At 41.2% G+C, this 16,929-nt stretch overlaps 1 protein-coding gene across 1 annotated transcript in view; it reads left to right on the plus strand.

The window, feature by feature from the left end:
- ESR2 (estrogen receptor 2) overlaps positions 1-16,929 on the plus strand; it is a 69,910-nt gene that overhangs the window by 30,061 nt on the left and 22,920 nt on the right. The window contains exon 4 of the mRNA XM_073349864.1: positions 2,823-3,125. Coding sequence (XP_073205965.1) covers positions 2,823-3,125 — 303 coding nt within the window. The remainder of the gene's footprint in view (positions 1-2,822; positions 3,126-16,929) is intronic.

Genomic DNA, 16,929 nt, shown 5'->3' on the forward strand with positions numbered 1-16,929 from the left:
GGAAATTGCCCCCTACCCTTTCCAAAAACTTCTTGGATTGTCTGTGCACCGCTGTATTGCTCTCCCAGCAGATATCAGGGTGATTGAAGTCTCCCATGAGAACCAGGGCCTGCAATCTAGTAACTTCCGTGGGTTGCCGGAAGAAAGCCTCGTCCACCTCATCCCCCTGGCCCGGTGGTCTATAGCAGACTCCCACCACGACATCACCCTTGTTGCTCACACTTCTAAACTTAATCCAGAGACACTCAGGTTTTTCTGCAGTTTCATACTTGAGCTCTGAACAGTCATACTGCTCTCTAACATACAGTGCAACTCCCCCACCTTTTCTGCCCTGCCTGTCCTTCCTGAACAGTTTATATCCATCCATGTCAGTACTCCAGTCATGTGAGTTATCCCACCAAGTCTCTGTTACTTAGTAAAAAGGCAATTTGGAAGCCTATCTCAACTTTAAATTCAGGAGGCCAAATTCTGTTCTCACCCAGTGTAACTACATTGAGTCAAAGTTAACCTAATTTTTTTAAAACAACATAAACATGTTTTAATATAGGTTATACAATTTATATAGAGAGTAGGAGGCTTTAGGAGATTAGATTCATCAGTGTGTTGTGCCCCGGAAATAAAGGGTCTACAAAATCACTATAATATCCTGACAAATGGGGAGATGCTATTGGGTGCATAACTGACCTTACGCCACTCCACAGGAACTTTGGCACGGGAGATCTAGTTGGGATGGTGTTACATACAACTATTCCTGGCTGGTGTAAATGCCCACAGGAAGTATTGCAGCTGGGGAACAAATTACGGCAATCCCTCAGTCTGCTCTAATTTGTGTTGGGGACCTGACTGGCCAACAGAAGGCCCAGCATATGCAAGGTGTGTAACTTTAAGTGCATGAGTAGTCCTTCTGCACATGGTTAAGTGTTTAACTTGATCAGAATTTTAACTCATGGGAATACGGAGCTATATATTTAGTTGTTTCTCATTGTTCTAACTCTTCAATAAATACACTAGGCTTTCCAAGACTTGCAGGTCACACCAGCGTAGTTAATCTTTTCCTTTTGCATTTATACTTAAATGGTGGCCTAGAACTCAAGGATTATATAGTTATTAAAGCCTGTTGCCAACTCTTTTGACAGTGCTAAAGGTTAACTATTAAAGAAACCAACAACCCACAACTGCACCCTTCCCCCTTTAAGGTGCAATGCTAAAAATTATCCTTATAAGCCAAAGGTTAGATGAAGAATGGAAAGTTGCACTGGGTTCTGCAATAACCTCTTAGAATATAAAAGGAACTGAGAAAAATGTCACAGAAACAGCTATAATATTGTCCCGCAGTTTTAAATGAATGTATATAGCAGATCTATTTTATTTATTCATATTTGTCCAGTGACAGCTCAACTATATTTGTACTGATTCTATGGTGAAGCAATATTTGTACTGTGATTATGTTTCCAGTACTTCGGGAGACTTATTTATTTGACCCTTTTATGCTTAATGTTATATGTATTTGAAGTGAAGGTCAAGTCAAGGTCCCTGGCTTTCTCTAAATTAAACAATGACCTATTGATAAAGTTAGTTTGCGTTTAAATGTCCTGTTGAAAGAGGGATCACTATTAGCTATTGGTGGAGAAAGTGAAGTGGTGCAAGTGCTTTCTGTTCCAACTCATAATTTAAAGGAATAGCATTGCTCCCTGACCAGGAGAAAAGAGTGGCACACGTTAGTATAAAATATAACTGGTAGTGATTAAAGAGGGTCCTGCAGATTTTGATAGAGGGTATTTGAAGAAAATTCTGCTAGAAAAAACAAAGCTAATGACTGCTGCCTTGTGTTGTGATCTTGGTAAAGTGTATTGCAGAGTTAGTTGACCATTAATGGCCCAAAATACATCTGATACTAGCACTGGCTTATTCTTACATATCAGTAGTTTGACAGATACTCAGACTGAGAAAACATTTTAATGTCTCTAAAACAAAAATTTGACTTCTAAACAATTTAGTCTTTTTATTTTTACTTCAGACATACTTATTTTAGGAAAATAAGTGTTATGGTACCAAAGAATTTCAGTTTAAGAACATCTTCTGCTAAATTATTTAAATATGCCTCTGATTTTTAAATAGCAAAATCCTAGATTTTACAAATAACCATTTAACAGTAACTAGAGTGACAACAATAACAAAAGCTTTTTGTAATATAATGTATTCAGCAACAAAGTGGGATGAAAGTTAGTCCAAGGTGAATGCTTTCAAAAATCCCATAGCTAAATTTTGGGAGAAGTGAAAGTATCCTGTTTTAAACAAGACTTTTTCTTCACATTTTTCAAAGTACAATTAATGATGTTCTCAAGTATAGTAGTATTCACAGCCAGAGCAAATCAGCTTGCTCTGTGACATAGTGAACAATAAACAAACAACTTCTGGCCTTTAATAAGGCCCAGCTTGTATTTCCATGTGAGGTGTTTATTTTGGATCAGTTGACATGCTTTCAGAACTCATTCTATTTATTTTGTTGTATATGTATTTATCCACTTTGTTTGCAAACAAAGACCTGATCTGTTTGTCGCTAAAGTCAATGGGAGCTATTCTGCTGAGTTTTTGATTTTAAAACAGATTTTAGACCTGATTTCAGCTCACTTTAAGTTATATTCTTTTGGATTGAGAGTGCTTCCGTTGACCTTAATGGAGGCTGAGTTAAACCAACGCTGAGTGCCTTGAAAATCCTAACTTCAGTGTGGAATGTACTTTTTGTTGTCTTTCTCCTTCTTTGGATTCATGTAAAACTGTGGTAGAAAAAAATTGTAATTATGTAACTTTTTTTGTCTCAGGTTCAAGAAGAGAACGTTGTGGGTATCGTATCATACGCCGGCATCGTAATTCAGAAGATCAAGTGCATTGCACTGGCAAAGCTAAAAAGAATAGTGAAAATACAATCCGAGTGAAAGAAATCCTCCTTAATGCACTCAGTCCTGAGCAGTTCATTTTAACGTTACTTGAAGCCGAACCGCCTAATGTGTTGCTGGTGAGTCGCCCCAACAAGCCATTTACAGAAGTCTCCATGATGATGTCATTGACAAAACTTGCAGACAAAGAATTGGTTCACATGATTGGTTGGGCCAAGAAAATTCCTGGTAAGAATTTCAAAAACTTTTTTTTTTCCATAGAAATTTTGTACTAGGTGCAAATACCTCTACTATAAATATTAATCCATTGTTTAGGTTCTGAAGTAGAAGTAGTGTGGTAATAAATGTGTAGGTTCAAGGCCTTAAGATTTTACTTTTAAAATGGCAGTGGAAAACTTACAAATTCTGCAACAAAAAAATTCTAAATTCTTTGTACAATATTTTAAAATACTGCAGAATTCTGCATATTTTATTTGTCAAAATCACACAATATAATCACACCAGTTTCAATTATTTTTGGTCATTTATTTCAAAGTACCTATCAGCAAGTATGTCTGTAATAATACAGACAACAAAAAAGATTCAGGAAATGTTTTTTGACAAATAGATTCCATACTAGGCATATTAATATAGAACTCTGAGGAAAAATTCATTTAAACTACAGTACAGAACCGTAGTTCTCACACTCTTCAGAAGCAGTGCAAAGGCTTGGGGGAGTCAGAGGTAATGGAGGAGCTGAGGGAGAGGGAAGTAATTGCTGGGAAGGAGTCTGGGTGTGATCTTGGAGGGTTGCTGGGTATGTGTGGGAAAAGTATGGAACAAGTTTTTTGCGGGGCAGGGAGCGATTGTTAGGGAGCTTCCCTCATGCAGACCCTAGCTGACCCCAGCCTCTCCCATTCTGTCAGGCACATCTGCCCCTGTCCCCATGTATCCTTGCATCTCCTGTCCACTTGTTCTCTCCACCCCCACTCAACCACCCCCCCATCCCTATGTTGTCCCACATACCCTCTCCTGTCCCCATGTGGCCCTGCATCTCCCATCCCCGTGTGTCCCTGCACCTCCATTCCAATTCAGCCCCTGCCCCAGCCTGTCCTAGCCGACTAGCCCTTATGACCCCCTGTCTTGACTCCCCAGCAGCCCCATGATGTCTGTCTCCCCATAGCTCCTGTCTCCTGACCTGGCCAAACAGGTGCTGTGAAGAAGGTAGGCTCTTTCTCTTCCCTAGCTGGCTAGGAGCTCCTGCTCTGTTCTATCACCATAGTGCCCTCTGGTGGGCAAAGGTGGAACTGCAGCAACTTTCCAGCAGAAGCTTTTTCTGTGCAAAAAATTAAAATATGTGCTGCTCATTAATTATGCACGTGCGCAGTGGCACAGCTTTCGCTCAGGAGTAAAAACTCTTTACTTCCATAATTCGCCAAAAATGTTTTGATTTAGAGAACAACCGTATCATATATGATGTATCTGGCATTTTAAAATTAGTGAACACTTGTTTATTAGACAAGATCAGCAATTACATGTAAAGTTAACTAAGTCCTTTTTAGCAAGTGGACTAAAGAGCAGTTTTGTTAGGAACCATAAATTAGCATTTTAATACGTCAACAGTGATGAATAGACTGACTATCTTTCTCCACTTAAGTATTAAATTAAATTTAAAATGTCTACATAATTTAAAAACCGTTAAGGCCAAATTCATCCCTGGAATTCTGATGAACAGCTCCCATTACAGTAATTGAAAACAACATGCATGTATCCAGGCACAGAGTTTGTCCCATGATTTAACAGTTTACTTTGTTGTTGCTATACAAGAGCATCAGCTTGCAAAGTAGTATGTAGTACTGTGCTCAGATTTATCACACATTCTGTTTAGAGAACTCATGGCAAAGTATTAAAGCATAACCTTATTTGTTCTGGCCTAGAAAATCTACAGTTTTATGCCAACCCTGTCGTTATGACCTACTGCTTTTCTCTTTTTTTCCTTCTTACAAAATCAGAATGTAACTGATCACAAATCTCTGTTCAAGAATGGACTAGGAGAAAAATAGGAACACTTTTCCAGTAAGTTGGAAATTGGAATTGTTTAGTCTGCAGAAGAGAAGAATGAGGGGGGATTTGATAGCTGCTTTCAACTACCTGAAAGGGAGTTCCAAAGAGGATGGATCTAGACTGTTCTCAGTGGTACCAGATGACAGAACGAGGAGTAATGGTCTCAAGTTGCAGTGGGGGAGATTTAGGTTGGATATTAGGAAAAACTTTTTCACTAGGAGGGTGGTGAAGCACTGGAATGCGTTACCTAGGGAGGTGGTGGAATCTCCTTCCTTAGAGGTTTTTAAGGTCAGGCTTGACAAAGCCCTGGCTGGGATGATTTAGTTGGGAATTGGTCTAGCTTTGAGCAGGGGGTTGGACTAGATGACCTCCTGAGGTACCTTCCAACCCTGATATTCTATGAAAGTTGTGAAACAACAGATTTTTTCAGTTCACTGGTATTTCTGAAAAATTGAAGAAAAAATTTATTTTCAAGTTGAACTGAAAACAAAATATTTCAGAGCTTCTAGTAAATTGAAAAGTCAAAAAATTAATTTCAGATTGAATGTTTTTTTGACACAATCAAAACATCCTGTTTTCATGTTACTATTTATAAATGTTTTTGAATTTTTAAAAAAATATTTTACATTCATTTTGAACTAAAAAATGTGAAATCTTTTGTTTAGAAAATGTTGAAACAGAATTTTTCAATTTTTTTGGAATATATTTTAGGGTTTTTTTAACCAAAACAGTTAAGTAGAACTGACACAAATTCATGAAACATTTCACTGTTAAAAAAATATACAATTTTGGTTGAAAAATAATTTTGACTGAAAAATTTCACCCAGATTGACTCATCAATTTAAGTGGCAGATCATTGACAAAGTTGTATGAAGACGCTTGCCTTCTCTTTGGCCACACTGTTTAGCATATACTAAGCCAATGACTAATCCCTCAGTCTCCCGAGAACTAAATTCACCAACAGAATAGTAGCTAAATAAAAGAAACATTTAAACAATAAAGGAAAACGGAGATACAGCATCATAGGGCTCAACCAGGCAAACACTTATCTTCAAGCATAGTGCTTACCACTAAGAGTAGTCCCAGTAAGACTACCGTAGTACTACTAATGGTAGCAAATATTACATCTGGTGGTCAGTGTTTGCAGGATTGAGTTCATGATTGAGAGATGAACTAGATGGTGAGAACTCACGGCAAGTTGAAGAAAGAAGATTAGATTGAGAACTGAGGCTTGTATGTTCTGAAGTTGAATGTCTAAATCATTCATCCTTATTCCTACTAGTATAAAATGTGTGTAAATTCAAGGAAGAGAATGCTAAACAGTGATTCCTATTGTGCATCAGTATGTTTTGTTACTGTTTGGGTTAATTCAGCAGAACTGTACTCCATTGGAATATGTGGTTCTGTTGAAATTAAAGCATTTTACAAAATTAGATTAATTTTGTTTTGAGGACAAGTTCCAACGTGTTCAGAAATAAACTTATGTTTTGGGGGTTTTTTGTGCATTTTCTTTGTAACTTTTGTATTTAAAGCATTTAAAATAATCTGAAACAAAAAATCAATTTTTTCAGAGAATTATAAAATTTTCAGTTTTCAATCCAGTTTGAACAGAGCCAGATTTTGAAATTTCAAGTCCATCATGAAGCAGAACTTTCATTGCAACTCTGATTACTATATTTTGTTGCAGAGTTTTTGTTTGGTTTGGTTTTTGAATGCTTGTAGTGTCTTTATTTTCAGAGTATTGCAAATCAAATCCCTTTCTTGGTGATATTCCAACTACATGAAAAAACAGTTCTTAAGGCAATTAGAAATCATCATATAGATCCTAGAAGCATTATTAGAGTATTGTGTATATTGTTTTTACTAATTAGCTTGTATTTTATAGAATAAAAATAGACTGTTAGTTTTAGAACAATGTAGAAAATAGAAGTGACTTAAATTGAATGCATTCCCAATTCTGAGTGCCAAACACTACCTCTTGTGATAGTTAACACAACTTTTACTTGTTTACTGTAATATTGATTTAAAAATAATAATTATAGCTAAGCTTCAGAATGTAGGAGTAGGCCAACTTTTCAAAATTGGGTGCCTAAAGTTAGGTGCCTAAATCCATATTTAGGCTTTAAAGAAGCAGTCTGACTTTCAAAGCTCTGAGCACCCAACAGTTCCCGAGTTGCAGGTCGAGGACCCTAGTCCTCTTCTTAGTCAACCATTCTGGCTTATCCAAATTTTTGAATGTTTTTTATGATAACTACAAAAATGATGCATAATAGGAAAGATGAAAACAGTCTCTGAGATGAGAAACTAGAAAAATTTATTTTTTTTCTTTGTTATAATATACTGGTATATTTCTTACAGGTACATATATTTCTGTAAGAAAAGTCTTAAATTATATTTAAATTACAGAGGTCTTGAACTGTGGCCCAATGAGCAGTAATTGTACTTTCAGTGACTTTTTGAAAATGGTAAATCCTTGCTCCCATGCAGTTGGATAAGGAACCCATTTTCAGTTTCAAGTTATTTTATCACTCAAAGCAGAAGTGAAAGTAATTGGTAGGGGCATTATATTTGTTACTTTCCTAGATGGCAAGCAATAGCTGCTTTTCATAAGTATTTTTTTCTTTAATTTGAATGTGTTTTTCAGGGTATTTTTTGGGTCATATTGTTCTACTGTGACTGCAATTTGCCACATTGTTTTTTCTCTATTGCCGAATATACTTTTGGTGTTAGTGGGTGTGATAAGGCTGAAATATTTGTTTAGAGGCATAGAAATCTTCATAATGACTTTTGCTTTTAAAGTTTTTAAACTCTTTTTAGGTTAGCTAGTTTAATGGATTAGAGATCAGGAACTGCACTGTCTACTTCTGCTGTATTCTTTTTCATATAGATTCAAAGGTCAGAAGGGACCATTGGCACACCCACGTCTTGAATGCTGCATGCAGATGTGGTCACCCCATCTCAAAAAAGATATATTGGACTTGGAAAAGGTTCAGAAAAGGGCAACAAAAATGATTAGGGTTATGGAATGGCTGCCGTATGAGGAGAGAATAATAAGACTGGGACTTGTCAGCTTGGAAAAGAGACGACTAAGGGGGGATATGATAAAGGTCTATAAAATCATGACTGGTGTGGAGAAAGAAGGGTTATTTACTCCTTCTTAGAACACAAGAACTAGGGGCCACCAAATTCAGGTAATAGGCAGCAGGTTTAAAACAAAAGGAAATATTTTTTGCCAGAAGATGTTGTGAAGGCCAAGACTATAACAGTGTTTAAAAGAGAACTAGATAAATTCATGGAGGATAGGTCCATTAATGGCTCTTAGCCACAATGGGCAGGGATGGTGTCCCTAGCCTCTGTTTGCCAGAAGCTGGGAATGGGCGACAGGGGATAGATCACTTAATGATTACCTGTTCTGTTCATTCCCTCTGTGGCACCTGGCATTGGCTACTGTCGGATGACAGGATACTGGGCTAGATGGACCTTTGGACTGACCCAGTATGGCCGTTCTTATTGTGATCATCTAATCTGACCTCCTGTATTACACCGACCATAGAAATACGGTGACTAGAACTCATTCCCACTATATACCATTGAGTTCCATAGCTTAGTAGGATTTTTGAAATAGAGTGACCAGAACCAAACACAATATTCCAGGTGAGAGCGTACCATTTGATTTATATAGTGGCATTAGAACATTTTTATTTTAGGAATGAAATTGTAACATTTAAAATCTCATTTATTATACTGCCAATTTTGTTTTTGTGTATTGGCGGGGGTTTTTTGGTATGCTGTTTTGGCTGTCACTGTACATTGATCAAAAGTTTTCCTTGCACTGTCTGAAGTGACAGGTCCTATTCCTGCATGGTTACAGTTAATTTACATCTCAGCAAAGTGATGCACATTTGCTTAATTTTGATATGGGTCCCAATGATTTTTCTTAGTCTTCTCTGGCTTCAACTGACCTAAATCTTCATTTTGAGAAGACACCTACAAAGAGGTACATAATAGAGGTATACAAAATAGATAAGACTATGTGCGACAATTGGATCTGGATTCTGTGACACTGGCAGTAATGCTATACTGGCTGCAAATTAAAAACTGATGTTTTTATTAAATTAAATATGAAAAAATTATATAATCCATACAGTAGCCAGTGTTGTTTATTTTAATATTATTTGATTTGTTGTTGCCACAACACAAGTTTTCATTATTTAAAATGTATATTTCTAGACCTTATGACATAATTTTGTCTTCCTGTGTCTACAGGCTGCCTAAAACAATAGCTCTGAAAAGCAATAGCTGCCCCATTTATCACAATGGAATGTTAACACTGAAGTCTACAGATAACAATGTAAATGCTAGCACTGTTAACTATTTCACTGCAGATCACTTTAACAAGAACAGACAGCTACTGTGCTTTATGCACAATCCCATACTGCCTCCCATGCCAGAACAGATTCCAAAAGCCCCAACTGCCCATCCCATAGCAACCAAAACCTCCAGCTTCACCCTGACAACTTCTACAAAGCAGGCATTTTCAATTCAAAAATATATCTCTGTCAAGGTTCCTCCCCCACTCTGAACTCTAGGGTACAGATGTGGGGACCTGCATGAAAAACCTCCTAAGCTTATCTTTACCAGCTTAGGTCAAAACTTCCCCAAGGTACAAAATATTCCACCCGTTGTCCTTGGACTGGCCGCTACCACCACCAAACTAATACTGGTTACTGGGGAAGAGCTGTTTGGACGCGTCCTTCCCCCCAAAATACTTCCCAAAACCTTGCACCCCACTTCCTGGACAAGGTTTGGTAAAAAGCCTCACCAATTTGCCTAGGTGACTACAGACCCAGACCCTTGGATCTTAAGAACAATGAACAATCCTCCCAACACTTGCACCCCCCCTTTCCTGGGAAATGTTGGATAAAAAGCCTCACCAATTTGCATAGGTGACCACAGACCCAAACCCTTGGATCTGAGAACAATGAAAAAGCATTCAGTTTTTTACAAGAAGACTTTTAATAAAAAATAGAAGTAAATAGAAATAAAGAAATCCCCCCTGTAAAATCAGGATGGTAGATATCTTACAGGGTAATTAGATTCCAAAACATAGAGAACCCCTCTAGGCAAAACCTTAAGTTACAAAAAAGATACACAGACAGAATAATTATTCTATTCAGCACAATTCTTTTCTCAGCCATTTAAAGAAATCATAATCTAACACATACCTAGCTAGATTACTTACTAAAAGTTCTAAGGCTCCATTCCTGGTCTATCCCCGGCAAAGACCCAGCATACAGACAGACACAGACCCTTTGTTTCTCTCCCTCCTCCCAGCTTTTGAAAGTATCTTGTCTCCTCATTGGTCATTTTGGTCAGGTGCCAGCGAGGTTACCTTTAGCTTCTTAACCCTTTACAGGTGAGAGGAGCTTTCCCCTGGCCAGGAGGGATTTCAAAGGGGTTTACCCTTCCCTTTATATTTATGACACGCCCCCCAAATCTCAGCTAGGGTGAAACACTGGCTGGGATTTCTTCCTGGAGCTCTAGGAAAAACAGAGTTAATAAGACACATGCATCTCTAAATATACTACCAAGTACATAAAGACTAACAATATTTTCCACATCTCAAGGACGATTTTAACCAGTTGATTCTGGGAAACTTTCACGGGAGAGTGCATCAGCCACTTTGTTAGAAGCTCCTGAGATGTGTTGGATGTCGAAATCAAAATCTTGGAGAGCTAAACTCCACCGAAGAAGTTTTTTGTTAGTTTCCTTGACGGTGTGAAGCCACTTCAGTGCAGCATGGTCGGTTTGCAGGTGGAAACGCCGTCCCCAAACATATGGGCGTAGCTTTTCCAGAGCATAGACAATGGCGTAACATTCTTTTTCAGTGACTGACCAGTTGCTTTCCCTCTCAGACAGTTTTTTGCTGAGAAACACTACAGGGTGGAATTCTTGATCAGGTCCTTTCTGCATTAAAACTGCTCCCACACCACGCTCGGATGCATCTGTGGTTACTAGGAACGGTTTGTCAAAGTCTGGGGCCCTTAGTACAGGGTCAGACATGAGTGTCGCTTTAAGCTTGTTAAAGGCCTTCTGACACTTTTCGGTCCACTGAACAGCATTTGGCTGTTTCTTTTTGGTTAGGTCTGTCAGTGGGGCAGTGATTTGGCTGTAGTGCGGTACAAATCGTCTGTAATAACCGGCCAAGCCTAAGAAGGATTGAACCTGTTTCTTTGACTTTGGGACAGGCCACTTTTAGATAGCATCCACTTTGGCCTGTAGGGGGCTGATAGTTCCTTGACCCACCTGGTGTCCAAGGTAAGTCACTCTGTTTAGGCCTATTTGACACTTCTTAGCCTTAACAGTTAGTCCTGCCTCCCTTACGCGCTCAAGGACTTTTTGTAGATGTTCCAGGTGGTCTGCCCAGGAATCCGAAAATATGGCCACGTCGTCAAGGTAGGCGACTGCATATTCTCCTAATCCCGCTAGGAGACCATCTACAAGTCTTTGGAAAGTGGCGGGTGCATTTTGCAGCCCGAAAGGGAGTACATTAAATTCATACAGCCCGAGATGTGTGATGAAGGCTGACCTTTCCTTGGCAGATTCATCTAGCGGTACCTGCCAGTACCCCTTGGTTAAGTCCCAAGGTAGAGATGAACTGGGCCCGTCCCAGTTTCTCTAATAGTTCATCTGTGCGTGGCATTGGATAGTTGTCTGGGCGAGTTACAGCATTTAGCTTACGGTAGTCCACGCAAAAACTTATTTCCCCATCTGGTTTGGGAACTAGAACCACTGGAGATGCCCATGCACTTTCAGAGGGGCGGATTACACCCATCTGTAACATATCCTGGATCTCCCGTTCTATAGCAGTTTTAGCTTGAGGAGACACCCGGTAAGGTTGGACCCTAATTGGGTGAGCATTACCTGTGTCAATGGAGTGGTATGCCCGTTCAGTCAGTCCTGGGGTGGCTGAGAATGTTTGCGCGTAGCTAGTGCACAGCTCCTGGATCTGCTGTCGCTGCATACGCCCAAGGGTCATGGAGAGGTTCACCTCTTCCACACCACCAGCACATTTCCCTTCGTAGTAGACACCTTCAGGCCACTCAGCGTTGTCTCCTCCCTGGGCTGTAAACTGACAAACCTTTAATTCTCTGGAATAAAAGGGCTTTAGAGAATTAATATGGTACACCTTAGGCTTTCGGTTGGAGGTGGGGAATGCTATGAGATAATTAACAGCTCCCAGGCGCTCCTGGACCATGAATGGCCCTTCCCACTATGCTTCCATTTTATGGGCCTGGAGCGCCTTTAAGACCATGACCTGGTCTCCTACTTTGAAGGAACGCTCTCTGGCATGTTTATCATACCAGGCTTTTTGCTCTTTTTGAGCATTCTGTAAGTTTTCTCTAGCAAGGGCTAAAGAGGTTCGGAGGGTGTTTTGTAGGTTGGTTACAAAGTCCAGAATGTTAGTTCCTGGAGAAGGTGTAAATCCCTCCCATTGCTGCTTCACCAACTGCAATGGTCCCTTAACCTCACGGCCATATACAAGTTCAAATGGGGAAAACCCTAAACTGGGATGTGGTACAGCTCTGTAGGCAAAGAGCAACTGCTGCAATACTAGGTCCCAATCATTGGAGTGCTCATTTACAAATTTACGTATCATGGCCCCCAAAGTTCCATTAAACTTCTCCACCATGCCATTTGTTTGATGATGGTAAGGAGTGGCAACCAAGTGATTTACCCCATGAGCTTCCCAAAGGTTTTTCATAGTTCCTGCCAGGAAATTAGTCCCTGCATCTGTGAGGATGTCGGAGGGCCAACCTACCCTGGCAAAAATGTCTGCTAGTGCCTGACACACACTTTTAGCCCTGGTGTTGCTTAGAGCTACTGCTTCCGGCCATCGGGTGGCAAAATCCATGAAAGTCAGTATGTACTGCTTTCCTCTGGGTGTCTTTTTCGGAAAAGGACCCAGAATATCCACAGCTACTCGCTGAAATGGAACTTCAATGATGGGGAGTGGCTGGAGAGGGGCTTTGACCTGGTCTTGGGGTTTTCCCACTCTTTGGCACACCTCACAAGACTGGACATAGGTAGAAACATCCTTGCCCATTCCCTCCCAGTGAAATGACTCCCCCCAAACGGTCTTTGGTCCTGTTCACCCCAGCATGGCCACTAGGGTGATCGTGGGCTAAGCTCAAGAGCTTGGCCCGGTATTTAGTTGGAACTACCAACTATCTCTGAGGATGCCAGTCTTCCTGGTGTCCACCAGAAAGAGTTTCCTTGTATAAAAGTCCTCTTTCTATAACAAACCTGGATCGATTAGAAGAGCTGAGAGGCGGTGGGTTGCTCCGTGCCGCCGTCCAAGCTCTCTGGAGGCTTTCATCTGCTTCCTGTTCGGTCTGGAACTGTTCCCTTGATGCTGGAGACATCAGTTCCTCATGGGATTGTGGACCTAGGCTTGGTCCCTCTGGAAGCGATATAGGGGATGGAACTGTTTCTGTTGACTGTGAACCGCTCTCCGCTGGTGCACTATGTTGGGATTCAGGCTCCGGCTGAGCCTCTTGTGTAGGGTTATCGGCTGCTGCCAGTTCAGGTTCGGTGGGGCCCTCTGGTGTTGAGGTTGCAAGTACTGGATTCAGTGCTGACACGGGGTCTGGTGTTGGTTGTTCGGCTGGTTCCGGTTCTGGGACTGGTTCCGTCTGGGTCTCTGGGACTGGATCCACTACTGCTGTTGCAGACATTGGCCTGGGGTCCAGGTCCATCACCTCTGACCGGGTCCTGATAGAAGTTTCCGGATCAGAGCTAGGCCTCACGGCTTGTTTAGCCTGGCTGCGGGTGACCGTTCCCACCCTCTTGGCCTGCTTCACATGCTTGGCCAAGTCTTCCCCCAACAGCATGGGGATGGGATAATCATCATAGACTGCAAAAGTCCACATTCCTGACCAGCCCTTGTACTGGACAGGCAACTTGGCTGTAGGCAAATTGAAAGAGTTGGACTTGAAGGGTTGAATTGTCACTTGGATCTCTGGGTTGATTAAATTGGGGTCCACTAAGGAAGCATGGATAGCTGACACTTGTGCTCTGGTGTCCCTCCACACGGTGACCTTCTTCCCGCCCACACTCACAGTTTCCCTCCGCTCCAAGGGTATCTGGGAGGTATCTGGGCCTGTGGACCTCTGGTGTGATTCCGGTGCAATGAACTGTAATCTGTTGGGGTTCTTGGGGCAGTGGGCCTTTACATGCCCCAGCTCGTTACATTTAAAACATCGTCCAGCTGACGGGTCACTGGGGCGAGGAGGGTTGCTGGAGAACGGGGTGGTGGGACGATAAGGGGTCTGGAGGGTTCTTTGGGAGGTAGGTGGGGCTTTGGGCGGCCCCCGGTAATAGGGTGTGGTCTGGGGTGGTCCCTTCTGGTCTCCGCTCCAACTGCGACCAGTTTTCTTCTTCTCTGCCACCTCCACCCATCTGGCTCCAATCTCTCCTGCCTCGATTACAGTTTTGGGTTTCCCCTCTAGGATGTATCTTTCTATTTCCTCAGGAACACCCTCTAAGAATTGTTCCATTTGCATTAGGAAGGGCAAATTTACTGGAGAGTCAACACTTGCTCCTGATATCCAAGCATCCCAATGTTTCACAGTGTGGTAGGCATGTCGGGTAAATGACATGTCTGGTTTCCACCTTAGGGCTCGGAACCTCCGACGAGACTGCTCGGGTGTTATCCCCATTCTGACTCTCGCCTTGGATTTAAACAGTTCATACTTGTTCATGTGTTCTTTAGGCATTTCAGCTGCCACCTCAGCTAAGGGTCCACTGAGCTGCGGCCTCAGCTCTACCATGTATTGGTCAGTAGAGATGTTGTACCCAAGGCAGGCCCTTTCGAAGTTTTCTAAGAAGGCCTCAGTATCATCACCTGCCTTGTAGGTGGGGAACTTTCTGGGATGGGAAGTGGTACTTGGAGAAGGATTGCTAGGGTTTGTTGGGATATTCCGCTGAGCCTTTATCTTCTCCACCTCCTCCACATGCTTCCTCTCTTTTTCCTTCTCCTCCAGTTCTTTGGCCCTTGCTTCCATTTCTTTGTCCCTTGCTTCCATTTTCAGCCGCATGAGTTCTATCTGTCTTTCATGTTCCCTTTGTTTTTCCGCAGCCTGAAATCTGGCTAATTCCAGCTTTAGTCGAGCTGAGGATTTGGTCATTCTAACCTCTCTGTTTTTAACTAACTTTACACCCGAGGTTTAGAAATAAACAAACAAAACTTGGCTGTAAAATTTTGCTGTGCTGGAATAGAATATCTATTCTCTGATAGTGATTGTCAGCCTACAGAAAAAGACAATTCCCTTGTCTCTGCTCTGGGCCCAAATTAAAGCAAAAAACTTCCAACTACTTGGAAACCTGCTTACCCAGCCCAAAGAAAAAAAAATTCCTTTTCAAACCTGTGCTCCTTGTAAAACAAAAAAATCAAAATCCTAAAAAAAAAAAAACCCTGCCACTTTTGTCTCCAGGCAAATGGGTAGAACACACACCCCCTATTTACTTTTAGGAGGAAAAGAAAAAAAAAACCTTTGGGTTGGAAGACTGTGAATTTCCCTGCAGGAGTTAAGTACCCTACCTCCAGGCAAAGAAAACCTGCAATTCACAAAGATAATCCCCTTTTGTCTCTGCTTGGCCACAAAGCAGAGAAAAACCAAGCTGCTTTCAGTTTCAGCTGCTTTCTGGACTTCCTTTCCAAAGGAAAAAAAAATTTCCTTTTTAAAATCTGTATTTCTAGTTCAAAAAATCTCAACTGGATCTCAAAATGATTTCAGGTTAATCTCACCACTATGCCACCATGTCAAGGTTCCTCCCCCACTCTGAACTCTAGGGTACAGATGTGGGGACCTGCATGAAAAACCTCCTAAGCTTATCTTTACCAGCTTAGGTCAAAACTTCCCCAAGGTACAAAATATTCCACCCGTTGTCCTTGGACTGGCCGCTACCACCACCAAACTAATACTGGTTACTGGGGAAGAGCTGTTTGGACGCGTCCTTCCCCCCAAAATACTTCCCAAAACCTTGCACCCCACTTCCTGGACAAGGTTTGGTAAAAAGCCTCACCAATTTGCCTAGGTGACTACAGACCCAGACCCTTGGATCTTAAGAACAATGAACAATCCTCCCAACACTTGCACCCCCCTTTCCTGGGAAATGTTGGATAAAAAGCCTCACCAATTTGCATAGGTGACCACAGACCCAAACCCTTGGATCTGAGAACAATGAAAGAGCATTCAGTTTTTTACAAGAAGACTTTTAATAAAAAATAGAAGTAAATAGAAATAAAGAAATCCCCCCTGTAAAATCAGGATGGTAGATATCTTACAGGGTAATTAGATTCCAAAACATAGAGAACCCCTCTAGGCAAAACCTTAAGTTACAAAAAAGATACACAGACAGAAATAGTTATTCTATTCAGCACAGTTCTTTTCTCAGCCATTTAAAGAAATCATAATCTAACACATACCTAGCTAGATTACTTACTAAAAGTTCTAAGGCTCCATTCCTGGTCTATCCCCGGCAAAGACCCAGCATACAGACAGACACAGACCCTTTGTTTCTCTCCCTCCTCCCAGCTTTTGAAAGTATCTTGTCTCCTCATTGGTCATTTTGGTCAGGTGCCAGCGAGGTTACCTTTAGCTTCTTAACCCTTTACAGGTGAGAGGAGCTTTCCCCTGGCCAGGAGGGATTTCAAAGGGGTTTACCCTTCCCTTTATATTTATGACAATCTCACTTATTGAAAACAAATGTTCTAGAGCACAACCTGCAGCAAGCAGTGAATTTCACAGCAAATTCCATGGCAGAAGAATCATAGAGAACAGGGGACCCTGGGTCTAGAGAAGGTAAATTGGAAACTCCTATTTTTCCTTTCTCTTTCTATAAGAAGGGGCTATTGAATGGCAATACATTTAAAACGTACGCAAAAGGAATACTTTTTACAAAATGTATAGGAACATGTGGAACT

This window comes from Lepidochelys kempii, chromosome 6 (genome assembly GCF_965140265.1).
Source record: "Lepidochelys kempii isolate rLepKem1 chromosome 6, rLepKem1.hap2, whole genome shotgun sequence".
Taxonomy (NCBI): Eukaryota; Metazoa; Chordata; order Testudines; family Cheloniidae; genus Lepidochelys; species Lepidochelys kempii.